The sequence below is a fragment of the Oncorhynchus tshawytscha genome, linkage group LG14 (assembly GCF_018296145.1).
Source record: "Oncorhynchus tshawytscha isolate Ot180627B linkage group LG14, Otsh_v2.0, whole genome shotgun sequence".
NCBI lineage: Eukaryota > Metazoa > Chordata > Actinopteri > Salmoniformes > Salmonidae > Oncorhynchus > Oncorhynchus tshawytscha.
In genome coordinates, this window is record NC_056442.1 from 47550328 (window position 1) to 47572773 (window position 22446).

Consider the following 22446-nt stretch of genomic DNA (forward strand, 5'->3'; position numbering starts at 1 on the left):
TGTGTGTGTGTGTGTGTGTGTGTGTGTGTGTGTGTGAATGGATGCGTGTAGGTGTGTGTGTCTATGCATTGTTTGTGTCTGTGTGTGTGTGAATGGATGCGTCCGTGCGTGTGTGTGTGCATATGCGTGCATATGTGAGGTGTCCTTGTGTGTTGGAAGCACTTGACAGGCAGATTTAATATCCAGCCCCACTCTGAGCCAGACCAGCTATCACTGCACCAAATCCTACCCCTTGTCCCTTCATCCCTTCATCCTGCCTTCCACCCCATCCCCTCCCTTTGAAGTAAACTCTCCATCCCTCACTCTGCTCTCTTCCAGCTCCCTCCATCTCTCCTCCCTCCCTCCTCCCTCACTCCCAATCTTTGTTCCCTATGTGTGTCTGAGAGGAGTGAGGAGGAGAGGAGAAAAGACAGTTCTCCAGCCCCAGTCTGGTCTGGTCGCTGATTGTATTCCATCTGAATATATTGATTGCACTGTAGTGGAGTGACAGAGAGGTGATAGGGAGGAGAGAGGTGATAGGGAGGAGAGAGGTGATTGGGAGGAGAGAGGTGATTGGGAGGAGATAGGTGATGGGGAGGAGATAGATGATGGGGAGGAGATAGGTGATGGGGAGATGAGAGATGATGGGGAGGAGATAGGTGATGGGGGGGAGAGGTGATGGGGAGGAGAGAGGTGATGGGGAGGAGAGAGGTGATGGGGAGGAGAGAGGTGATGGGGAGGAGATAGGTGATGGGGAGGAGATAGGTGATGGGGAGGAGATAGGTGATGGGGAGGAGACAGGTGATGGGGAGGAGAGAGGTGATGGGGAGGAGATAGGTGATGGGGAGATGAGAGGTGATGGGGAGGAGAGAGGTGATGGGGAGATGAGAGGTGATGGGGAGGAGAGAGGTGATGGGGAGGAGATAGGTGATGGGGAGATGAGAGGTGATAGGGAGGAGATAGGTGATGGGGAGGAGAGAGGTGATTGGGAGGAGAGAGGTGATGGGGAGGAGATAGGTGATGGGGAGATGAGAGGTGATAGGGAGGAGAGAGATGATGGGGAGGAGAGAGGTGATTGGGAGGAGAGAGGTGACGGGAGGAGAGAGGTGACGGGGAGGAGAGAGGTGACGGGGAGGAGAGAGGTGACGGGGAGGAGAGAGATGACTGGGAGGAGAGAGGTGACGGGGAGGAGATAGGTGATGGGGAGGAGAGAGGTGACGGGGAGGAGAGAGGTGATTGGGAGGAGATAGGTGACGGGGAGGAGAGAGGTTGATGTATCTTCATGTATTTATTTCCATAGTAGTATGATGATTGCCCCCCCCCTGCTAGCTGTGTCCCCCTGCTGTCCATTGCACTGGAGGTCAAAGCGAGAGCAGTAATCCACCCAGGACAGGACAGCCATAAATACCCAGAAGCATCAGTTAGCAGGGAAATTAAAAGACAGGGGTACAAGTTGACCAAACCCCCTCTCTCCACTCTCCACCCCCTTCCCCCTCTTTGATTCTCATTTAGTCCTGTTTGCTCAGTGGATGGTGAGATGACCAGGTTTGAGGTTATTTCCCCATGTGGTTCACATGCTGGTGTAATGCCTGTTTTAACTTCCACACTCAAGTTAACCCTTTCCATTCCGTCTTTGCTAAAATCTTAATTTAGCATACGTCTGTATAGGCGTCCAATGTGGGAAATAAATCTACATACTTGGTGGTGTATTCTCTTACTAACTGAGCCATCGTTGAGTCTCTCTTTAAAACTTTTTAGGGATAAGGGACCGTATTCAGAAGTTTGGATGACTGAGGTGCCCAAAGTAAACTGCCTGTTACTCAGGCCCAGAAGCTAGGATATGCATATAATTGGTAGTATTGGATAGAAAACACTCTAAAGTTTCCAAAACTGTTCAAGTGATGTCTGTGAGAATAACAAAAACTGATATGGCAGGCGAAAACCTGAGGAACATCCATCCAGGAAGTGGAATTTTCTGGATGTGGGTGCTTTTCAATTGAATGCCAATACGGTATCTAATGGGTTAGGACCCAGATTGCAGTTCCTACGGATTCACTAGATGTCTTTAGACATTGTTTCAGGCTTGTTTTCTGAAAAATTAGTAAGAATGAGACTTTTTGGTCAGTGGACTGCGGAAGCATGCAGTGCTGGTTTTGCGCGTGACTAAGTGCGCACCCTTTGTTGTTTTTCCTTTCTATTGAATACGCTATTGTCCGGTTGAAATATTATCAATTATTTAGACAATTGACAACCTGAGGATTAATTATAAACATCGTTTGACATGTTTCTACGAACATTACCGGTACTATTAGGATGTATTCATCTGCATGTTTTGACCACCTTTGAGCCAGTGGATTACTGAACAAAACGCGCCAACAAAACAGAGTTTTGGGGATATAAAGAGGGACTTTATCGAACAAAACAAACATTTATTGTGTAGCTGGGACTCTTGTGATTGCAACCAGATGAAGATCATCAAAGGTAAGTGATTCATTGTATCCCTATTTCTGACTTTTGTGACTCCTCTCCTTGGCTGGAAAATGTTTGTATGCTTTTGTAAGCGGGGAGCTGTCCTCAGATAATCCCACGGCATGCTTTCGCCGTAAAGCCTTTTTGAAATATGACACAGCTGCTGGATTAGTTAATCTTTAAACCGATGTATAACACTTGTATCTTTTATGAATGTTTATTATGACTATTTCTGTATTTTGAATTTGGTGCTCTGCAATTTCATCGGATGTTGTCGAGGTGGGTCGCTAGCGGTACGCCAATCCCAGAGAGGTTTTAAGCACCTCGGACTCAGTGAGCGTCTGTGTAACAGTATAACTTTAGACCGTCCCCTCACCCATACCCGGGCGTGAACCAGGGAACCTCTGCACACATCAACAACAGTCACCCGCGAAGCATCGTTACCCATTGCTCCACAAAAGCCGCGGCCCTTGTAGAGCAAGAGGAATCACTACTTCAAGGTCTCAGAGCAATTGACGTCACCGATTGAAACGCTATTTAGCGCGCACCGTTTCACATCCGTTACACCTGCACAGAGAAATGTTGTAGCGGGGCAGGGGAAAGAGAGGGAGGAGAATCGGGGCTAGACGCAATAGAAGGGGTGGGAGATGAGGAAATGTTGAAATGCAAGGAGACATGGCTGAGTCAAATAGGAATCCTGACTTAATGAAGTGGTGATTAAAGAGCTCAGCCATGTGCTTCTTGTCAGTAACAACCACATAATCAACAGTGGATTACATGGGCAGCTGTGGGACATGGGCAGTTGTGAGGAGGAGGGTTTACTGTCCAGGTCTTTAACCTCTCTGGGATATTTGGGACTGTAGCGTCCCACCTCGCCAACAGCCAGTGAAAGTGCAGGGTGCCAAATTCAAAACAACAAAAATCTCATAAAATTCCTCAAGCATACAAGTATTTTACACCATTTTAAAGATACAATTCTTGTTAATCCAGCCACAGTGTCTGAGTCACAAAAAGCACAAAATAGAGATCAAATTGATCATTAACCTTTGATGCTCTTCATCAGATGACACTCATAGGACATAATGTTACACAATACATGTATGTTTTGTTCGATAAAGTGCATATTTATATAAAAAAAATCTCATTTTACATTGGCGCGTTACGTTCAGTAGTTCTAAAACATGCAGTGATTGTGCAGAGAGCCACATCTATTTACAGAAATACTCATTATAAATGTTGATGAGTTTATACATGGAAGTAGAGATGTACTTCTCCTTTATGCAAACACTGTGTCAGATTTTTTTTAAACTTCACGGAAAAAGCAAACCATGCAATAATCTGAGTACAGCGTTCAGACAACTAAGCAGCCAAAAAGATATCCGACATATTGGGTGGTCGACATAAGTCAGAAATAGCATTATAAATATTCACTTACCTTTGATGATCTTCATCAGAATGCACTCACAGGAATCGCAGTTCCACAATAAATGTTTGTTTTGTTCAATAATGTCCATCATTTATGTCCAAATAGCTTATTTTGTAAGGGCGTTTGGTAAACAAATCCAAAAACGCGTTCAGGTCCAGCCGAATGTCGGACAAAAAGTTCCGTTACAGCCAGTAGAAACTTGTCAAACTAAGTATAGAATCAATCTTTAGGATGTTTTTATCATAAATCTTCAATAATGTTCCAACCGGAGAATTCCTATGTCTGTAGAAAAGCAATGGAACGAGAGCTAACTCTCTTGTGACTCTGCCAGATCACGGTCGAACCAGGGGCTGAACCTGTTTTTAATTCTATTTTTCTTTATGGGGTCGTGTTTGTTTACAATACCACAGAAAATATCAAAACAAGGTTGAAGCGTCTACGACAGAGGGGATCAAGCTGATTCTATTTCAATTTACAGAGGCCAGGTAATGAAGAAATACTTGCTCATTAAAGTTTTTAAGCAAGTGTCTATGACAAATCAGGACAGATCATTTCAATGAGCAATTCTTACGAACACAGGCTATAAAACAGTGATCACTAAGGTCGTTACAGAAAACACCAGACTGATACCTATCAGGATTATTTGTGAGGATAACATTAAGGAGTTTAGCTTTTTCTGGGTGTTTGGAGTCATACCTTGTGGGATTGGTAAAAGTCTGAGAAAGATTTAGGGAGTGCCATTGCTTTAGGACTTGGTCAGGTGGTTTAAGCATGTCCCAGTTTAGATCACCTAGTAGGACAAATTCAGACTTAGTGAAGGGGCCAGGAGAGAACTTAGGGCATTTAAGGTACAAGCCGGTGCTGATGGTAGACGATAATAGTCAACAAAGAGCTATTTGAAAGTTTAATGCTTATAACCAGCTAATCAAATTGTTTGGGGACAGACTTGGTGGAGACAACCGAACACTGAAGGTGATCCTTGGTAAAGATTGCCACTCCACAACCTTTGGAAGATCTGTCTTGCCAAAAAAGTTTATAACCAGAAAGGTTAACATCAGTGTTCAAAACACTCTTTCCTAACCACATCTCAGTAATGACCAACACATCTGGATTGGAGCTGTGAACCCACACTTTCAATTGATACATTTTAGGTAATAAGTGCAGAAAACCCAGGCTTTTACAAGAGCAGAAATCAGTGAAGCAGATATCAGAGCACAAGGCAGAATTGGGGCTAGCTACTGTAGATTGGCCAGGGTGTACATGCACATTTCCAGATATCATCTACAGTAATACAATCTCCTGCTATTGTTGGCCTCAAGGGCACCTCACACTTCACAACTCAGTGCAGCCGGATCAGTTCTGTCCTAGCAAGCCTTCACCTATCACATTGGTTAAAAAAGGTTATACATGCCAACATATTAATCAAGAATTAGGCAAAGTGATCGTGTCAGGCAAAGATTTTATCCATCTTTTTGAGCATTGCAACATTTGATGTAAAGTCACTTTCTCTGTGGTTGTCTCACGTGTCTATAGTGTTCACAGCTGCCGATGTCTCATCGGGATTTGTTATTCCCCAACATTTGCAACTTGGTCATTGAGCGTCATCACTATCTTTCCTTTGCGGTACGTCGATCATGATTACCAGCTGAGTTAAACTTTTATGAGTTGATTTTACTCCTGCCTCAGAGCTTATGTGAGCAGTGTCTTAATGTCATCCTAAAACCTACTCTGAGCTGAGAGTTTTTTAAGTCTTAAAAGAGGTTTTTGTCCTCACCTCCATGTGTCCATAAATCTGCCTGGCTGTCCTCTCCTCTCCTCCTCCTCCTGTAGGGGGCTATATCTCACAGACAGTGGCATTGATCGGATCCTGACTGAGGTAGGAGGCAGGGAGACATAAAAGACACTGCAGACACTTTGTGCCGTATGATATCGACTGACTCAATGTTTATTCAGGAGGTGTGTTGTTTTTTTATTTTATTTTTATTTCACCTTTATTTAACCAGGGATCCTGGCTATCTTTAACCAGGGTTGAGAACAAGTTCTCATTTACATCTGCGACCTGGCCAAGATAAAGCAAAGCAGTGCGACACAAACAACAACACAGAGTTACACATGGAATAAACAAACACAATAGGAAAATCTGTATACAGTGTGTGCAAATGAAGTAAGGAGGTAAGGCAATAAATAGGGCCAATAGTGACGAAGTCATTTCAGTTTAGCATTAACACTGGAATGATAGATGTGCAGATGAGGATGTGCAAGTAGAAATACTGGTGTGCAAAAGAGCAGAAAAAACTAAAACAAATATGGGGATGAGGTAGGTAGTTGGTTGGATGGGCTATTTACAGATGTGCTGTGTACAGCTGCAGCGATCGGTAAGCTGTTCTGACAGCTGACGCTTGAAGTTAGGGAGGGAGATATGAGTCTCCAACTTCAGTGATTTTTGCAATTCATTCCAGTCATTGGCAGCAGAGAACTGGAAGGAACGGTGGCCAAACGAGGTGTTGGCTTTGGATCGTCAGTTTTACGAGGGTATGTTTGGCAGCATGAGTGAAGGAGGCTTTGTTGCGAAATAGGAAGCTGATTCTAGATTTAATTTTGGATTGGAGATGATTAATATGAGTCTGGAAGGAGAGTTTACAGTCTAGCCAGACACCTAGGTATTTGTAGTTGTCCACATATATATACACGTCCAGAGTAGTGAAGCTAGTCGGTTGTGTGCGTGCGGGTGCGGGCAGCAATCAGTTGATGAGCGTTCATTTAGTTTTACTAGCGTTGAAGAGCAGTTGGAGGCCACGGAAGGAGAGTTGTATGGCGTTGAAACTCGTTTGGGGATGTGTGTATTAGACCTTCCTGATTCAACCAAAGCTCCATAGTAAAAACGCAATGGCAACACCTTTAGACCCGAGTATGTAAAAAAGTTCCTACAGTGTGATTCAGCTCACAGCATACACAGTGGAACAGTGGGGGAAAACATGATGGACTTTGGGATGCTGGGTGTGAGTGGCATTGGGATGCTGGGTGTAATAGACATTGGGATGCTGGGTGTAATCAGCATCGGGATGCTGGGAGTAATAGGCATTGGGATGCTGGGTGTAATAGGCATTGGGATGCTGGGTGTAATCAGCATCGGGATGCTGGGAGAAATAGGCATTGGGATGCTGGGTTTAATAGGCATTGGGATGCTGGGTGTAATCAGCATCGGGATGCTGGGTCTAATAGGCATTGGGATGCTGGGTGTAATCAGAATCGGGATGCTGGGTGTAATAGGCATTGGGATGCTGGGTAATATCAGCATCGGGATGCTGGGTGTGAGCGGCATAGGGATGCTGGGTGTAATAGGCATTGGGATGCTGGGTTGGAGTGGCATAGGGATGCTGGGTGTAATAGGCATTGGGATGCTGGCGGTGAGCGGCATAGGGATGCTGGGTGTAATAGGCATTGGTATGCTGGGTAGGAGCGGCATAGGAATGCTGGGTGTGAGCGGCATAGGGATGCTGGGTGTGAGCGGCATAGGGATGCTGGGTATGAGCGGCATTGGGATGCTGGGTGTAATCAGCATCGGGATGCTGGGTGTGAGCGACATTGGGAAGCTGGGTCTAATCAGCATCGGGATGCTGGGTGTGAGCGACATTGGGAAGCTGGGTCTAATCAGCATCGGGATGCTGGGTGTGAGCGACTTTGGGATGCTGGGTGTGAGCGACATTGGGATGCTGACTGTGAACAGTATTGGGTGTGAGCAGCAATGGGATGGTAGGTGTGAGCGGTGTTGGGATGCTGGAAGTGAGCGACGGGAATGGCTGATTGCTATGTTTATTAACTTTGTTATCCTGTGTGGATTATGGGCCGTGCCGGCCGACAGAGCTGACCCGTCACTCAACTGGGAGGCTGATTAAAAGATGAAAAGCCATCGATCGAAAGCAACGCAGACAAGGCTTTTCTCAGGCAGCTTGTTTTGCTTGGACGGGTGTGTCTGTGTGTGTCTGTGTGTGTCTAGATGTTTGAGCACTCAGGCAGCCCACCAGTCAGGCTCATATGAATAATGGCTCAAGGACAGACATCATTGATTCATCGACAGGGGAAGTGGAGCAGGTCAGAAAGCCAGCTGCTGATCGTCACGCTCTCCTCCATCTCTCTCTCTCTCCTCTATCTCTCTCTCTCCTCCATCTCTCTCTCTCTCCTCCATCTCCATCTCTCTCCTCCATCTCTCTCTCTCCTCCATCTCTCTCTGTCTCTCCTCCATCTCTCTCTGTCTCTCCTACATCTCTCTCTCTCTCTCCTCCATCTCTCTCTCCTCCATCTCTCTCTCTCTCCTCCATCTCCATCTCACTCCCCCATCTCTCTCTCTCCTCCATCTCTCTCTCCTCCATTGCTCTCTCTCTCATCCATCGCTCACTCTCTCCTCCATCTCTCTTTCTCCTCCATCTCTCTCTCCTCCATCTCTCTCTCCTCCATTTCTCTCTCTCTCCTCCATCTCTCTCTCTCCTTTATCTCTCTCTCTCCTCCATCTCTCTCTCTCTCCTCCAGCTCTCTCTCTCTCCTCCATCTCTCTCTGTCTCCTCCATCTCTCTCTCCTCCTTCTCTCCTCTGTCTTCTTTATCTCCCACCTCTGCTTCACCTCTATCTCCCCTTCCTCTCCTCTCTCTCATCTCTTTCCCTTCACTCCTCTCTCCCTTCCTCCATATTCCATTTATCCCTCTCTTCCTGCTATTCCACTTTATCTCCATACCATCTCCCCTCTCTGTCGTCTCAGAGCCTCCATATCTCTCTGGCCTGGCTGTGTGTACACACTATAGTCCAAAGTCCTTCCACTTCTACTTGGCCAGGCTGTGTGTACGCAGTTCAGTCCTGAGTACTTCCACTTGGTCAGGTTGTGTAAACACAGTAAATTCCAGAGTACTTCCGCTCAGCCAGTTTGTGTAAACACAGTAAATTCCAGAATACTTCCGCTCAGCCAGGTTGTGTAAACACAGTAAATTCCAGAGTACTTCCGCTCAGCCAGGTTGTGTAAACACAGTAAATTCCAGAGTACTTCCGCTCGGCCAGGTTGTGTAAACACAGTAAATTCCAGAGTACTTCCACTTGGTCAGGTTGTGTGAACATAGTATAGCTTTTTTTGGTCTCACCTTGCAGGTGCAAGATAACTGAGTGATCGTTAATGTACAGTATGTTAGCTGGTAGCTCTAATGGGTTGTCTCTAATGGCTCTAACGGCTCTTATGGCTCTAACGGCTCTAATGGCTAGGCTCTAAAGGCTAGGCTCTAATGGCTAGGCTCTAATGGCTCTTATGGCTCTAACGGCTCTAATGGCTAGGCTCTAATGGCTATCCTCTAATGGCTAGGCTCTAATGGCTAGGCTCTAATAGCTCTTATGGCTCTAACGGCTCTAATGGCTAGGCTCTAATGGTTAGGCTCTAATCCAGAGCATATTGACTCATGTCTCTTACATCACACACCCTAACATGAGTTTTGAACTGAGTATCTAATAATGTCCTCCTCTTCCTGTCTTTATCTTCCAGATCTGCCCCCCCCTCCCATCCCCCCTCCAGCGGGACTCAAGTCCCCCACACACCCCTCCAAGACAGCCCTGGAGACCCGGGGGGTGATGTCCCCCAAGGCAGGCGAGGGCAGGGACAGGAGAGGGGGCTCAGGAGGAGGGTACCGGCCACGGGAGGGATCGGACCCCCGTACCAGCTCCTCAGAGCGCCGGGAGACCCAGGACAGACAGAAAAACCCTCGCACAGGGAAAGGGAACAAACAGGAGGGGGGCAGCACCAAGGCACGCCAACACCCAGGTACAGAGAACACCTAGGGACATGGAACTAATGACATTTAACCTAGCAGTGTATTGTTCTTTCTGCTCTGTAGACATGCCGCTCTGACAGTGCAACTTTAGATTGGGAATAGCTGTATGTATTGTGTTGAAGGACATGAGTTCTCAATGTGTCTTCTCTCCTCTTTTGTCCCAGGGCCAGAGGACATCCTGCCCTACAGCCGCCCTTCCTTCCCCACGGTCCACAGTCCCCGAGACATTGACCCCAGATCCCCCAGCTCTATGTCCTCCCGGGGCTCAGGGGGACGGCGGAGAGGAGAGGGGGGGACAGGGGCCCGCAGGAACCCTAACGACATGGGCCTCAACACCTTGGGAGCCTTCCAGCCAGGAGACGATGACTTAGAGGTACAACACTTGCTGACTGGCTAACTCGGTGTTACCGCAGATTTAGTATTGGTAGGTTACTGAGCAATGGCTTAGATTACATGCTGTGTGTATCTGTATTTGTATGCTTGCTGAAATGTCTGTTTTGTTGTGTCTTTCCCCAGATGGTGGAGAGCTGAAGTACTAGACGGGATGAACAGGAAGTACTGTCCAGAATTAAGTTTCCAAGAAGAGGAATGCTGTGATCGTTCCTCTGCCCCTTTTAAATATCTCAGTATCTCACCATCATGTTTGCTGAAAAATACTGTACATCAATTGTGTTTCAATACATCTGGAAAAATACCAATTGTTTTTCTAGTTTATCGTTTTCTATGTCCATTTTAAACAAGAAAAAAAAAATGCCAAGCAAAATACCCAGTAGTATGTAATATTTTATTCCAAGGCAATAGGGAGTAACAGTGGACTCCAAGTATTGACAAGATCGACTTGGCTTGCCTCGGCAAGCACTGTGGGAAGCCTTGACCTTACAGCCAGGTGTTAGTGTAATGAGATGAGCTACAAGCAGACTGTCTTGTAAATATACCTGTACACATAATGTCCTTTTGTATAGCGTCCATCGTGGTACTTCGTTTTCTTTGTGTTCTTCGTTTTATTTTGTGAATTATTATTTTATTATGCCCGTAAATTTAATTATTTTATCATTTTCCATCCATGTTGTAAATCGCTATATTATTTAGCTGTCCCAAGAAAGTGCCACTTTGGGATTGTTCTTTTTCTAATGCACTGTTATTTTTTGTGTCAATGTTTATTTGTTTTACTTTGGTTTTAAAAGCACAATCACTAAACTTTATTTTAAGCCATTTTATCTATGAACCTTTTTGTCTTACTGGAGGAATACAGGTATGACAAAAGAGTCTTGTTAATCCTGATGATGACGAAGATGATGATGATGATGATGATGATGGTAAAGGTGATAGTCTGTTTATGATGGGCGTGGATTGAAAGGAGACTTCCTGTGTCATGATTGGCTCATTTCAGATTCTGATGCTAGCTCATGTGAGGACCTTCAACACAGACAGTTATTGTGGTTCATAGCAGCAATGTAAATGTCTTTTTGAATTGACCGTAGTTCCAGCCATTGCACATTAATTCAAGCGGTGACATTGTCTACTAATGCACTTAAAAGAATGTAACATACAGAAAATGGGCGACACCTTGTGAATCTGGAGAGGCCGTGATTGGACAAGGAGAGTCTCTTTTCCAGAGAAGGGTTTGGTCGGTGGATCCCTTCTCTGAGGAGAGAGGGTTCTGTTGTTTATTTGTAGGACATCTGCAAACATTTGTTTCGTAAAGCAAAAAGCTAAATAACTTTATGAATAAAAAATGTTCAAACTGTTAGCGCTCCCTCCTTTTTTTCTGATATCAGAAGGACATGGGGGGACTGCATGTCCCCTAGGGTGTCCCCTGGGGTGTCCCCTGGGGCCTCTCTCTCGCTGAAGCTCTCCTGGCTACATTTGAAGATCAGAGCTCAGGCATTTTGGTTGATATTTGAAGTGTGTGTGACGCCTGGGTCTGCTACTCCTAAATCAAATCAAATGTATTTATATAGCCCTTCGTACATCAGCTGATATCTCAAAGTGCTGTACAGAAACCCAGCCTAAAACCCCAAACAGAAAGCAATGCAGGTGTTGAAGCACGTTGGCTAGGAAAAACTCCCTAGAAAGGCCCAAAACCTAGGAAGAAACCTAGAGAGGAACCATAGCATACAACACTATTCATCAAATTAATAGGAAAATAATATTCTGACAGATGACACTACTTGTATTGACATTTTCATCATAGGTATAATGAAAAAGCAATTGAAATCCATTCGAGTCTTCCTTGTGTTGGTCAATTTCTTCAACAGATAATCAGGTCTATATAATTATCAAACATACATTAGTAATAGAAATGAAACATAATCTTTGTTTAAGTATTAAAATGATCCTTTAGTAATACAATTGTAGGCAGAAAGTTGGTACAGAATACAGTATATGGTAGCTCTCCCCAGGTTCTGTAAAATGTCTACGATATCCTGTAACTCATATAGCCTCCCCAGTCCCCCTTGTTTCCCTGGCAACAACATTTTAATAAATCTAACTTCCCACTGACAGCAGCAACCATCTTGTCAGCAATTAAAAGCTCAGAAGTGGGTTTGACCGCAACATGACCTTTCATCACAAGTATATGGTCATAACAAGGTGAACAAGTCTAAGCATCTTCTGTCAGGTGGCTGTTTTCATCAGGTCTGCGGCAGCCTTGTGTTTTCAGAAAACCAGTCGTATTCTCAGAACCGCAGATAGCCTGGTGGGGCCCAGACAGGAGGAGTATGAGCATAGGAGGTTTCCACCTTCTGATAGTGTCTGAAGGGCACAACACTCAAAACAGGTGTCATCACACACAGAGGTCTCCTAAAGAGGAGACTTTACAGTTTATCATAACACAATTTATTAACCCTATAAAAGGTATGAGGCCTTGGTTTAACCCCTTCACTTGCCTCAAAGGCTACAGTACACTGTAGGATTAGAACACCACCCTGACACACAATATATTGTAGAATCAGAACCCCACCCTGACCCACAATATACTGTAGGATCAGAACACCACCCTGAACCACAATATACTGTAGGATCAGAACACCACCCTGAACCACAATATACTGTAGGATCAGAACCCCACTCAGGCAATATGCTAATGTGAATGAGAAACTATCAAAAACATAGAACAAAACAAGATAATAATCTTACAACATAATAATATAAAATATAAGACATACCATGCCAATTCCATGATTCCATTCCATTATTCACGATATCTCTTTTCTTATGACATGTAATAAACCTATATTGAGCCATAGCGAAGCTTATTGACAAGCTTAGATTGTTTTCAATTAGGCGTATGGGGCCAAAGTGCTTTTATGAGGTTAAGTGCCTACAGACAGTAGTAGCCTTCCCATTGAAGCTGACTGGTCTCATCTCTCCATCACTTGCTGTAGCTGCTGACTTAGCTAAACAAACTGTCCATGAAGATGAAAGATGCCAGTGTCTCCATAGTGTGACTCTGGATAGTGGTTTAGCCTAATTGGAGAGGGAAATGCATTTGTTCCAGTTTATTGAACCTAAACCTAGCTTCTCTCTGATCGCACAGTGGCCATAACCTCACCGTTGGGACTCCTGTGAGGACCGCTTTCTCTGTCTGGGGTAATTTAAAAACCATTCACTGAATTGATAAGGACTCATGTCCCGTTATCATGCTCCCTTCTGGGCTAGGCAGAATTGGATGGAAGTTGTGTTTTCATAAGCGAATAATCAGTACCGCACACCTCTGCTGGGGGAGGCCTCTGAAACTCCTAATTTATTATTATTTTTTTTTTATTTCACCTTTATTTAACCAGGTAGGCTAGTTGAGAACAAGTTCTCATTTGCAACTGCGACCTGGCCAAGATAAAGCATAGCAGTGTGAACAGACAACACAGAGTTACACATGGAGTAAACAATTAACAAGTCAATAACACAGTAGAAAAAAGGGGAGTCTATATACATTGTGTGCAAAAGGCATGAGGAGGTAGGCGAATAATTACAGTTTTGCAGATTAACACTGGAGTGATAAATGATCAGATGGTCATGTACAGGTAGAGATATTGGTGTGCAAAAGAGCAGAAAAGTAAATAAATAAAAACAGTATGGGGATGAGGTAGGTAAAAATGGGTGGGCTATTTACCGATAGACTATGTACAGCTGCAGCGATCGGTTAGCTGCTCAGATAGCAGATGTTTGAAGTTGGTGAGGGAGATAAAAGTCTCCAACTTCAGCGATTTTTGCAATTCGTTGGCCCAGCACAATTAATAGAAACCGATCAGAGAGAGAAGTGGATTCTTCAGCTATCTCCAACAGACTGAAAGTTAAATGTACAGGTCTTAATACAATGGTAAGATGTGCACAATTAATAGTATGAACATAACCATATAAATAATTAAACAGCAAAAAATCCATCCAAAGCAGGAGTCTGCTGTCTATTCTAAATGCACTGCTCAGTGGGCTTAATGCAGTTATTCTAGGCCAATATGTATTCAACATGTCCCCAAAAATATTGCTGTTTTTTAACTATATTATTTAACAACAATATGAACATTTAAAGTCAGTAAGGTACTGTAGTATTGTGGTGGTCTCCAATATATTTCCCCTCTTCCTACTCCTCCTCCTCCTCCTCCCTTTTAGTCTGTGCTCTGAGCCGGCCACTCCCCCACCATTCCCCCAGGTGTTCCCTAATAAGCACCTTTCTATACGAGAACACATTTTGAGCGGGGCAGAGCATCCCTTATGCCATCATCCGTCATTCTAAAGAGCAGAGGGAAGGAGGGAGGGGTGTGTCCACACCTCTCAATGAGATGCAGGTGATTACTGACATTTTATTTAACCTTTATTTAAATAGGCAAGTCAGTTAAGAACACATTCTTACTTTACATTGACGGCCTGCCCCGGCCAAACCCTCCCCTAACCCGGACGACGCTGGGCCAAACCCTCCCCTAACCCGGACGACGCTGGGCCAATTGTGCGCTGCCCTATGGGACTCCCGATCATGGCCGGTATGATACAGCCCCGGATCAGCCCAGGGTCTGTAGTGACACCTCTAGCACTGAGATGCAGTGCCTTAGGTTGCTGTGCCACTTGGGAGCCCATTAGACAGATAGATACACGTACAGGCTGACTGGGCCGGGTTACACTGCAGACCAGACCACCCATAAGGACTTGAATATGCAGAAGGTTAAGAGATGAGGCAGGCCTGGCCAGAGCATTCATACATCCTGCTTGGGCATTATGAGTTCGTACAGGGGTTTTCAAACCTGGGACCCCCAGACATTCCATGTATTTGAACGATTCCACAGCTAGCTCACCTGATTCAACTGGTAACTAATCATCATGCTTTGAATGGGTGAATCAGATGAGCTAGTTCCAACTGAATTGTGAGGAGATGTTTGTTAACCAGGAGATAGTATATAGAGCCTATCTGTCTGCTGGTGGAGAGGGATCAAGATTGATTTTCAGGACCCAGTCTTTCAAAAGGTGTCGAATTAATAGAACCAATCAAGACAATGATTTGTCCATTCTATTTGTTTTATTTCTATGCATGTAATCCTATCCTATCCAAAATCCAGGTAGATAATTTTTGAAAAACTGGGCCCAGGACCCAGCTCTCTCTACGATGGACTCTTGTCAGAATACAAGAAGATGCACACATCCCATGAAATGATGATCTTCCTCTTGTGGTACTTTTTAATACTTAGCTACCTTTTAAACTTTTAAAAGTTAAACTTTTTGTTGACACATTTCCCCAAAATGTTTTACTAGGAGATATTTGAGACCTGTCGCTCCCCAACTAATTCCACTAATGGGAAAGTAATTTCCTTTGTGTAAATTCAGGAGATCTTTCTGTTTTTCGTTTCCAAACTGCTTCATTAACCTCGTTCCCAACCTGCTGGGTAATTAGCTGAACAGCTGTATGCTGTCTGACAACTCTTCCTCCAGTCTTCCTTCCACCCTCCACCACCATGCCAGGGAAGGATCCATCACATGTGCACACTGTTTAGACAGCTTTTAGCAGTATTCATACACAACCTTTCACCATGCAGCTGGAGGGCACGCCCCAGTCTCAGTGGCTGCTTCGCAAGCTAATCAATCAGAGCTCATAGAAATGGGTTTGCCTTCACACACCTGTCTCCTCATCGATGTTCTTATGGATTTACACACTGAAGAATATTTCAACTTAACTTTTGAAAGTAGAGTTTGAGTAATTGTAAAAGATAGCCATCAGTTGGCAGTTTCCTTCATGTAACTGAGAGGGTGATTCTGGAAGAGGGCCAGCTCACAGTTTTTTTAATAACTGAAGTAATCTCAGTAATTTGTACATCCATTTGTCACTTAGCCAGTCATTCTAACCATCCTTATTTAGTGCCCACGGGGTCCGCACAATTAACCCAGAGTTATATAGCCTCCCTGGCCCGTCCTCAGCCCAAAGAATCTTCTCTCTCTCAGCTCTTTTTCTGCTATCCCCCTGCTGTCTTGCTGCATCTGTAGGCTGACGTCACCCTTACTATTAAAGTCCCAGTGAGTCATGGGTACACCTTCCATCAATATTCATGTTATAAACTGCCTCTCTTTTACCAACCAGACATCATATGAAGTGATTAGTCAGACTAACTGCACCAACAGTCTGCTGCCAAGATCTGGATGTACCGACCTACACTTCAATGGATTGACAACCGCTATATCATCTTTTTGTGGACTCAACTTTTTCTTAACTCTCCCTGTAGCTTTGGTAACAGAATAAAAACTGTTCTAAAAGTTATTTTAGAATAGGGATGAATCAGCAAGTAGAGACGGCTCCTCCCTGAATAACTAAATAAATAAATGTCAATACATCATTTAACTTTAATCACTGTACATACAGCTGGTAGGTAGGTATCGCCGTAGTGCTAGAATTAAAGTAACCCTTGAACCCGTACGATTCTTCCGGGTTAGGAATGTCCAAAGCAAACATACAATCAAGCCATTGAAAATGCTCTGTTTTTGTAACAACATTGTCAAACGTGCCTAGCGAGACCTTGACACAAGCAATCAGAGAGATGTAGCACAATGATGACAGAAGGTCTGGTAGGTCTTAATGCTGAGTGCTGTGTGGCTACATAATAGGTCTCAGTTAGTGTTTCCTCAGTCAGACGACCTGGGAGAGGCGGTGGGGATGTGAATGTCAGGCACTGATGGATGGGAGGTGAAGGCAGGGGTGAGTGGGCAGCAGAGGTGTTAAAGGATTCAGAGAGGTGGGGGTACTACTCTTCCCCTGCCTCTACTCCTCCCCACATATCCCCTCCAATGTGCCAGCCCCTCCCCCACTCTCTCTCTCATTTTCAAGGTAAGGGGATATATTGGCATGGGAAACATGTGTTTACATTGCCAAAGACAGTGAAATAGATAACAAACAAAAGTGAAATATGCAATAAAAAATGGACAGTAAAATTTATGCTCACAAAAGTTCCAAAATGTACTTCCGGCGCCGACAAAGATGGCCGCCTCGCTTCGCGTTCCTAGGAAACTATGCAGTTTTTTGTTTTTTTACGTGTTATTTCTTACATTAGTACCCCAGGTCATCTTAGGTTTCATTACATACAGTTGAGAAGAACTACTGAATATAAGAGCAGCGTCAACTCACCATCAGTACGACCAAGAATATGATTTTCACGAAGCGGATCGTGTGTTCTGCCTTTCAACCAGGACAACGGAATGGATCCCAGCCGGCGACCCAAAAAAACGACGCCGTAAAAGAGGGAAACGAGGCTCTCTTCTGGTCAGACTCCGGAGACGGGCACATCGTGCACCACTCCCTAGCATTCTTCTCGCCAATGTCCAGTCTCTTGACAACAAGGTTGATGAAATCTGAGCAAGGGTAGCATTCCAGAGGGACATCAGAGACTGTAACGTTCTTTGCTTCACGGAAACATGGCTCACTGGAGAGACGCTATCGGAGGCGGTGCAGCCAGCGGGTTTCTCCAGGCATCGCGCCGACAGAAACAAACATCTTTCTGGTAAGAAGAGGGGCGGGGGCGTATGCCTTATGGCTAACGAGACGTGGTGTGAACACAGAAATATACAGGAAGTCAAATCCTTCTGTTCACCTGATTTAGAATTCCTCACAATCAAATGTCGATCGCATTATCTACCAAGAGAATTCTCTTCGATTATAATCACAGCCGTATATATTCCCCCCCAAGCAGACACATCGATGGCTCTGAACGAACTTTATTTGACTCTTTGCAAACTGGAATCTCTACATCCTGAGGCTGCATTCATTGTAGCTGGGGATTTTAACAAGGCTAATCTGAAAACAAGACTTCCTAAATTGTATCAGCATATTGATTGCGCAACTAGGGCTGAAAAAACCTTGGATCATTGTTACTCTAACATGGCTATTCCAACTTCCGCAACGCATATAAGGCCCTGCCCCGCCCTCCTTTCAGAAAAGCTGACCACGACTCCATTTTGCTGATCCCTGCCTACAGACAGAAACTAAAACAAGAAGCTCCCACACTGAGGTCTGTCCAACGCTGGTCCGACCAAGCTGATTCCACACTCCAAGACTGCTTCCATCACGTGGACTGGGATATGTTTCGTATTGCATCAGATAACAACATTGACGAGTACGCTGATTCGGTGTGCGAGTTCATTAGAACGTGCGTTGAAGATGTCGTTCCCATAGCAACGATTAAAACATTCTCTAACCAGAAACCGTGGATTGATGGCAGCATTCGCATGAAACTGAATGCGCAAACCACTGCTTTTAATCAGGGCAAGGTGACTGGTAACATGACCGAATACAAACAGTGCAGCTATTCCCTCCACAAGGCTATCAAACAAGCTAAGCGTCAGTATAGAGACAAAGTAGAATCTCAATTCAACGGCTCAGACGCAAGAGGTATGTGGCAGGGTCTACAGTCAATCACGGACTACAAGAAGAAAACCAGCCCAGTCACGGACCAGGATGTCTTGCTCCCAGGCAGACTAAATAACTTTTTTGCCCGCTTTGAGGACAATACAGTGCCACTGACACGGCCTGCAACGAAAACATGCAAACTCTCCTTCACTGCAGCTTAGGTGAGTAAGACAGGCCCAGACGGCATCTGGCTGCAGGCCCAGACGGCATCCCCAGCCGCGCCCTCAGAGCATGCGCAGACCAGCTGGCAGGTGTGTTCACGGACATATTCAATCAATCCCAATACCAGTCTGCTGTTCCCACATGCTTCAAGAGGGCCACCATTGTTCTTGTTCCCAAGAAAGCTAAGGTAACTGAGCTAAACGACTACTGCCCCGTAGCACTCACTTCCGTCATCATGAAGTGCTTTGAGAGACTAGTCAAGGACCATATCACCTCCACCCTACCTGACACCCTAGACCCACTCCAATTTGATTACCGCCCAAATAGGTCCACAGACGATGCAATCTCAACCACACTGCACACTGCCCTAACCCATCTGGACAAGAGGAATACCTATGTGAGAATGCTGTTCATTGACTACAGCTCGGCATTCAACACCATAGTACCCTCCAAGCTCGTCATCAAGCTCGAGACCCTGGGTCTCGACCCCGCCCTGTGCAACTGGGTACTGGACTTCCTGACGGGCCGCCCCCAGGTGGTGAGGGTAGGCAACAACATCTCCACCCCGCTGATCCTCAACACTGGGGCCCCACAAGGGTGCGTTCTGAGCCCTATCCTGTACTCCCTGTTCACCCACGACTGCGTGGCCACGCACGCCTCCAACTCAATCATCAAGTTTGCGGACGACACAACAGTGGTAGGCTTGATTACCAACAAAGACGAGACGGCCTACAGGGAGGAGGTGAGGGCCCTCGGAGTGTGGTGTCAGGAAAATAACCTCACACTCAACGTCAACAAAACTAAGGAGATGATTGTGGACTTCAGGAAACAGCAGAGGGAACACCACCCTATCCACATCGATGGAACAGTAGTGGAGAGGGTACTAAGTTTTAAGTTCCTCGGCATACACATCACAGACAAACTGAATTGGTCCACTCACACAGACAGCATCGTGAAGAAGGCGCAGCAGCGCCTCTTCAACCTCAGGAGGCTGAAGAAATTCGGCTTGTCACCAAAAGCACTCACAAACTTCTACAGATGCACAATCGAGAGCATCCTGGCAGGCTGTATCACCGCCTGGTACGGCAACTGCTCCGCCCACAACCGTAAGGCTCTCCAGAGGGTAGTGAGGTCTGCACAACGCATCACCAGGGGCAAACTACCTGCCCTCCAGGACACCTACACCACCCGATGTTACAGGAAGGCCATAAAGATCATCAAGGACAACAACCACCCGAGCCACTGCCTGTTCACCCCGCTATCATCCAGAAGGCGAGGTCAGTACAGTTGCATCAAAGCTGGGACCGAGAGACTGAAAAACAGCTTCTATCTCAAGTCCATCAGACTGTTAAACAGCCACCACTAACATTGAGTGGCTGCTGCCAACACACTGACTCAACTCCAGCCACTTTAATAATGGGAATTGATGGGAAATGATGTAAATATATCACTAGCCACTTTAAACAATGCTACCTAATATAATGTTTACATACCCTACATTATTCATCTCATATGTATACGTATATACTGTACACTATATCATCTACTGCATCCTTATGTAATACATGTATCACTAGCCACTTTAACTATGCCACTTTGTTTACATACTCATCTCATATGTATATACTGTACTGCTGCTCTGTACCATCACTCATTCATATATCTGTATGTACATATTCTTTATCCCCTTACACTGTGTATAAGACAGTAGTTTTTTTTTGTTTGTTTTTTTTGGAATTGTTAGTTAGTTAATTTACTTGTTGGATTATTACTACATTGTCGGAACTAGAAGCACAAGCATTTTGCTACACTCGCATTAACATCTGCTAACCATGTGTATGTGACAAATAAAATTTGATTTGATTTGAAATCATTTCTAATGTCATATTATGTCTATATAGAGTGTTTAATGATGTGCAAATGAGGGAAATAACTGTATGGGTTGTATTTACAATGGCGTTTTCTTATGGCAGTATCTATTCACCCAATAGATATGGGAGTTTATCAAAATTACATTTGTTTTCAAATTCTTTGTGGGTCTGTGTAATCTGAGAGAATGTGTGTCTCTAATAAGGTCATACGTTTGACAGGAGGTAAGTTAAGACCCAGATGCAGACCGGGTCAAAGCAACAGTTTATTACAGCAACAGGGGCAAAGGTACAAGACGACAGGCAGGCTCAGGGTCAGGGTCAGGGTCAGGGTCAGGCAGAGTGGTCAGGTGGGCAGGTTCAACGTCAGGACAGGCAGGGGAAAAACAAGTTTCATTTCTCTGTAGGTGATAGCTTTGTTATGGAAGGTTTGGGAATCGATTCCTTTTAGGTGGTTGAATAATTTCACAGCTCTTTTCTGGATTTTGATAATTAGCGGTTATCGGCCTAATTCTGCTCTGCATACAGGGGATCTTTTTGCAGAATTCTCAAGTCTCAATTTGGTGTTTGTCCCATTTTGTGAATTATTGGTTTGTGAGTGGACCCCAGACCTCACAACCACAAAGGGCAATAGGGTTCTGGTAATGATTCAAGTATTTTTAGCCAGATCCTATTTGGTATGTTAAATTTTATGTTCCTTTTGATGGCATAGAAGGCCCTTCTTGCCTTGTCTCTCAGATCGCTTAAAGCTTTATGAAAGTTACCTGTGGTGCTGATGTTTAGGCTGAGGTATGTATAGTTTTTTGTGTGCTCTAGGGCAGCAGTGTCTAGATGGAATTTGTATTTGTGGTCCTGGCAACTGGACTTTTTTTGGAACACCATTATTTTTGTCTTACTGAGATTTACTATCAGGGTGCAGCAGACTGTTCTAGTGCCCTCGGCAATCCGTTGATATATATGTTGAATAGGGTGGAGCTTAAGCTGAATCCCTGTTTCACCCCACGGCCCTGTGGAAAGAAATGTGTGTTTTTTGCCAGTTTTAACTGCACACTTGTTGTTTGTGTACAAGGATTTTATAATATAATACGTTTTTACCCCAACACCACTTTCCATCAATCTGTATAGCAGACCCTCATGCCAAATTGAGTCAAAAGCTTTTTTGAAATCAACAAAGCGTGAGACGACTTTGCCTTTGTTTTGGTTTGTTTGTTTGTCAATTAGGGTGTGCAGGGTGAATACGTGGTCTGTCATACGGTAATTTGGTAAAAAGCCAATTTGACATTTGCTCAGTACATTGTTTTCGCTGAGGAAATGTACGACTCTGCTGCTAATGATAATGTCGAGGATTTTCCCAAGGTTGCTGCTGATGCATATCCTCCGGTAGTTATTGGGGTCAAATGTGTCTCCACTTTTGTGGATTGGGGTGATCCGTCCTTGGTTCCAAATATTGGGGAAGATGCCAGAGCTGAGGATGAGGTTAAAGAGTTTAAGTATAACCAATTGGAATTTGTGGTCTGTATATTTTATCATTTCATTTAGGATACCATCAACCCCAAAGGCCTTTTTGGGTTGGAGGGTTTGTATTTTGTCCTGTAGTTCAGTCAATGTAACTGTACACTCCTGTGGGTTTTGTTAGTCTTTAATAGTTGATTCTAAGATTTTATTTGATCATATACAGTGGGGAGAACAAATATTTGATACACTGCTGATTTTGCAGGTTTTCCTACTTACAAAGCATGTAGAGGTCTGTAATTTTTATCATGGGTACACTTCAACTGTGAGAGACGGAATCTAAAACAAAATTCCAGAAAATCACATTGTATGATTTTTAACTGCAGGACAGTTTGAAGAGGTGGGATCAGA

General features: G+C 44.6%; 1 protein-coding gene across 1 annotated transcript in view; it reads left to right on the top strand.

Annotated features, from left to right (window-relative positions):
• LOC112267459 (roundabout homolog 1-like) overlaps positions 1-11428 on the top strand; it is a 103907-nt gene extending 92479 nt beyond the window's left edge. The window contains exons 24-26 of the mRNA XM_042297600.1: positions 9393-9668; positions 9843-10051; positions 10195-11428. Coding sequence (XP_042153534.1) covers positions 9393-9668; positions 9843-10051; positions 10195-10209 — 500 coding nt within the window. The 3' untranslated portion in view covers positions 10210-11428. The remainder of the gene's footprint in view (positions 1-9392; positions 9669-9842; positions 10052-10194) is intronic.
• The last annotated feature ends 11018 nt before the right edge of the window (positions 11429-22446 follow it).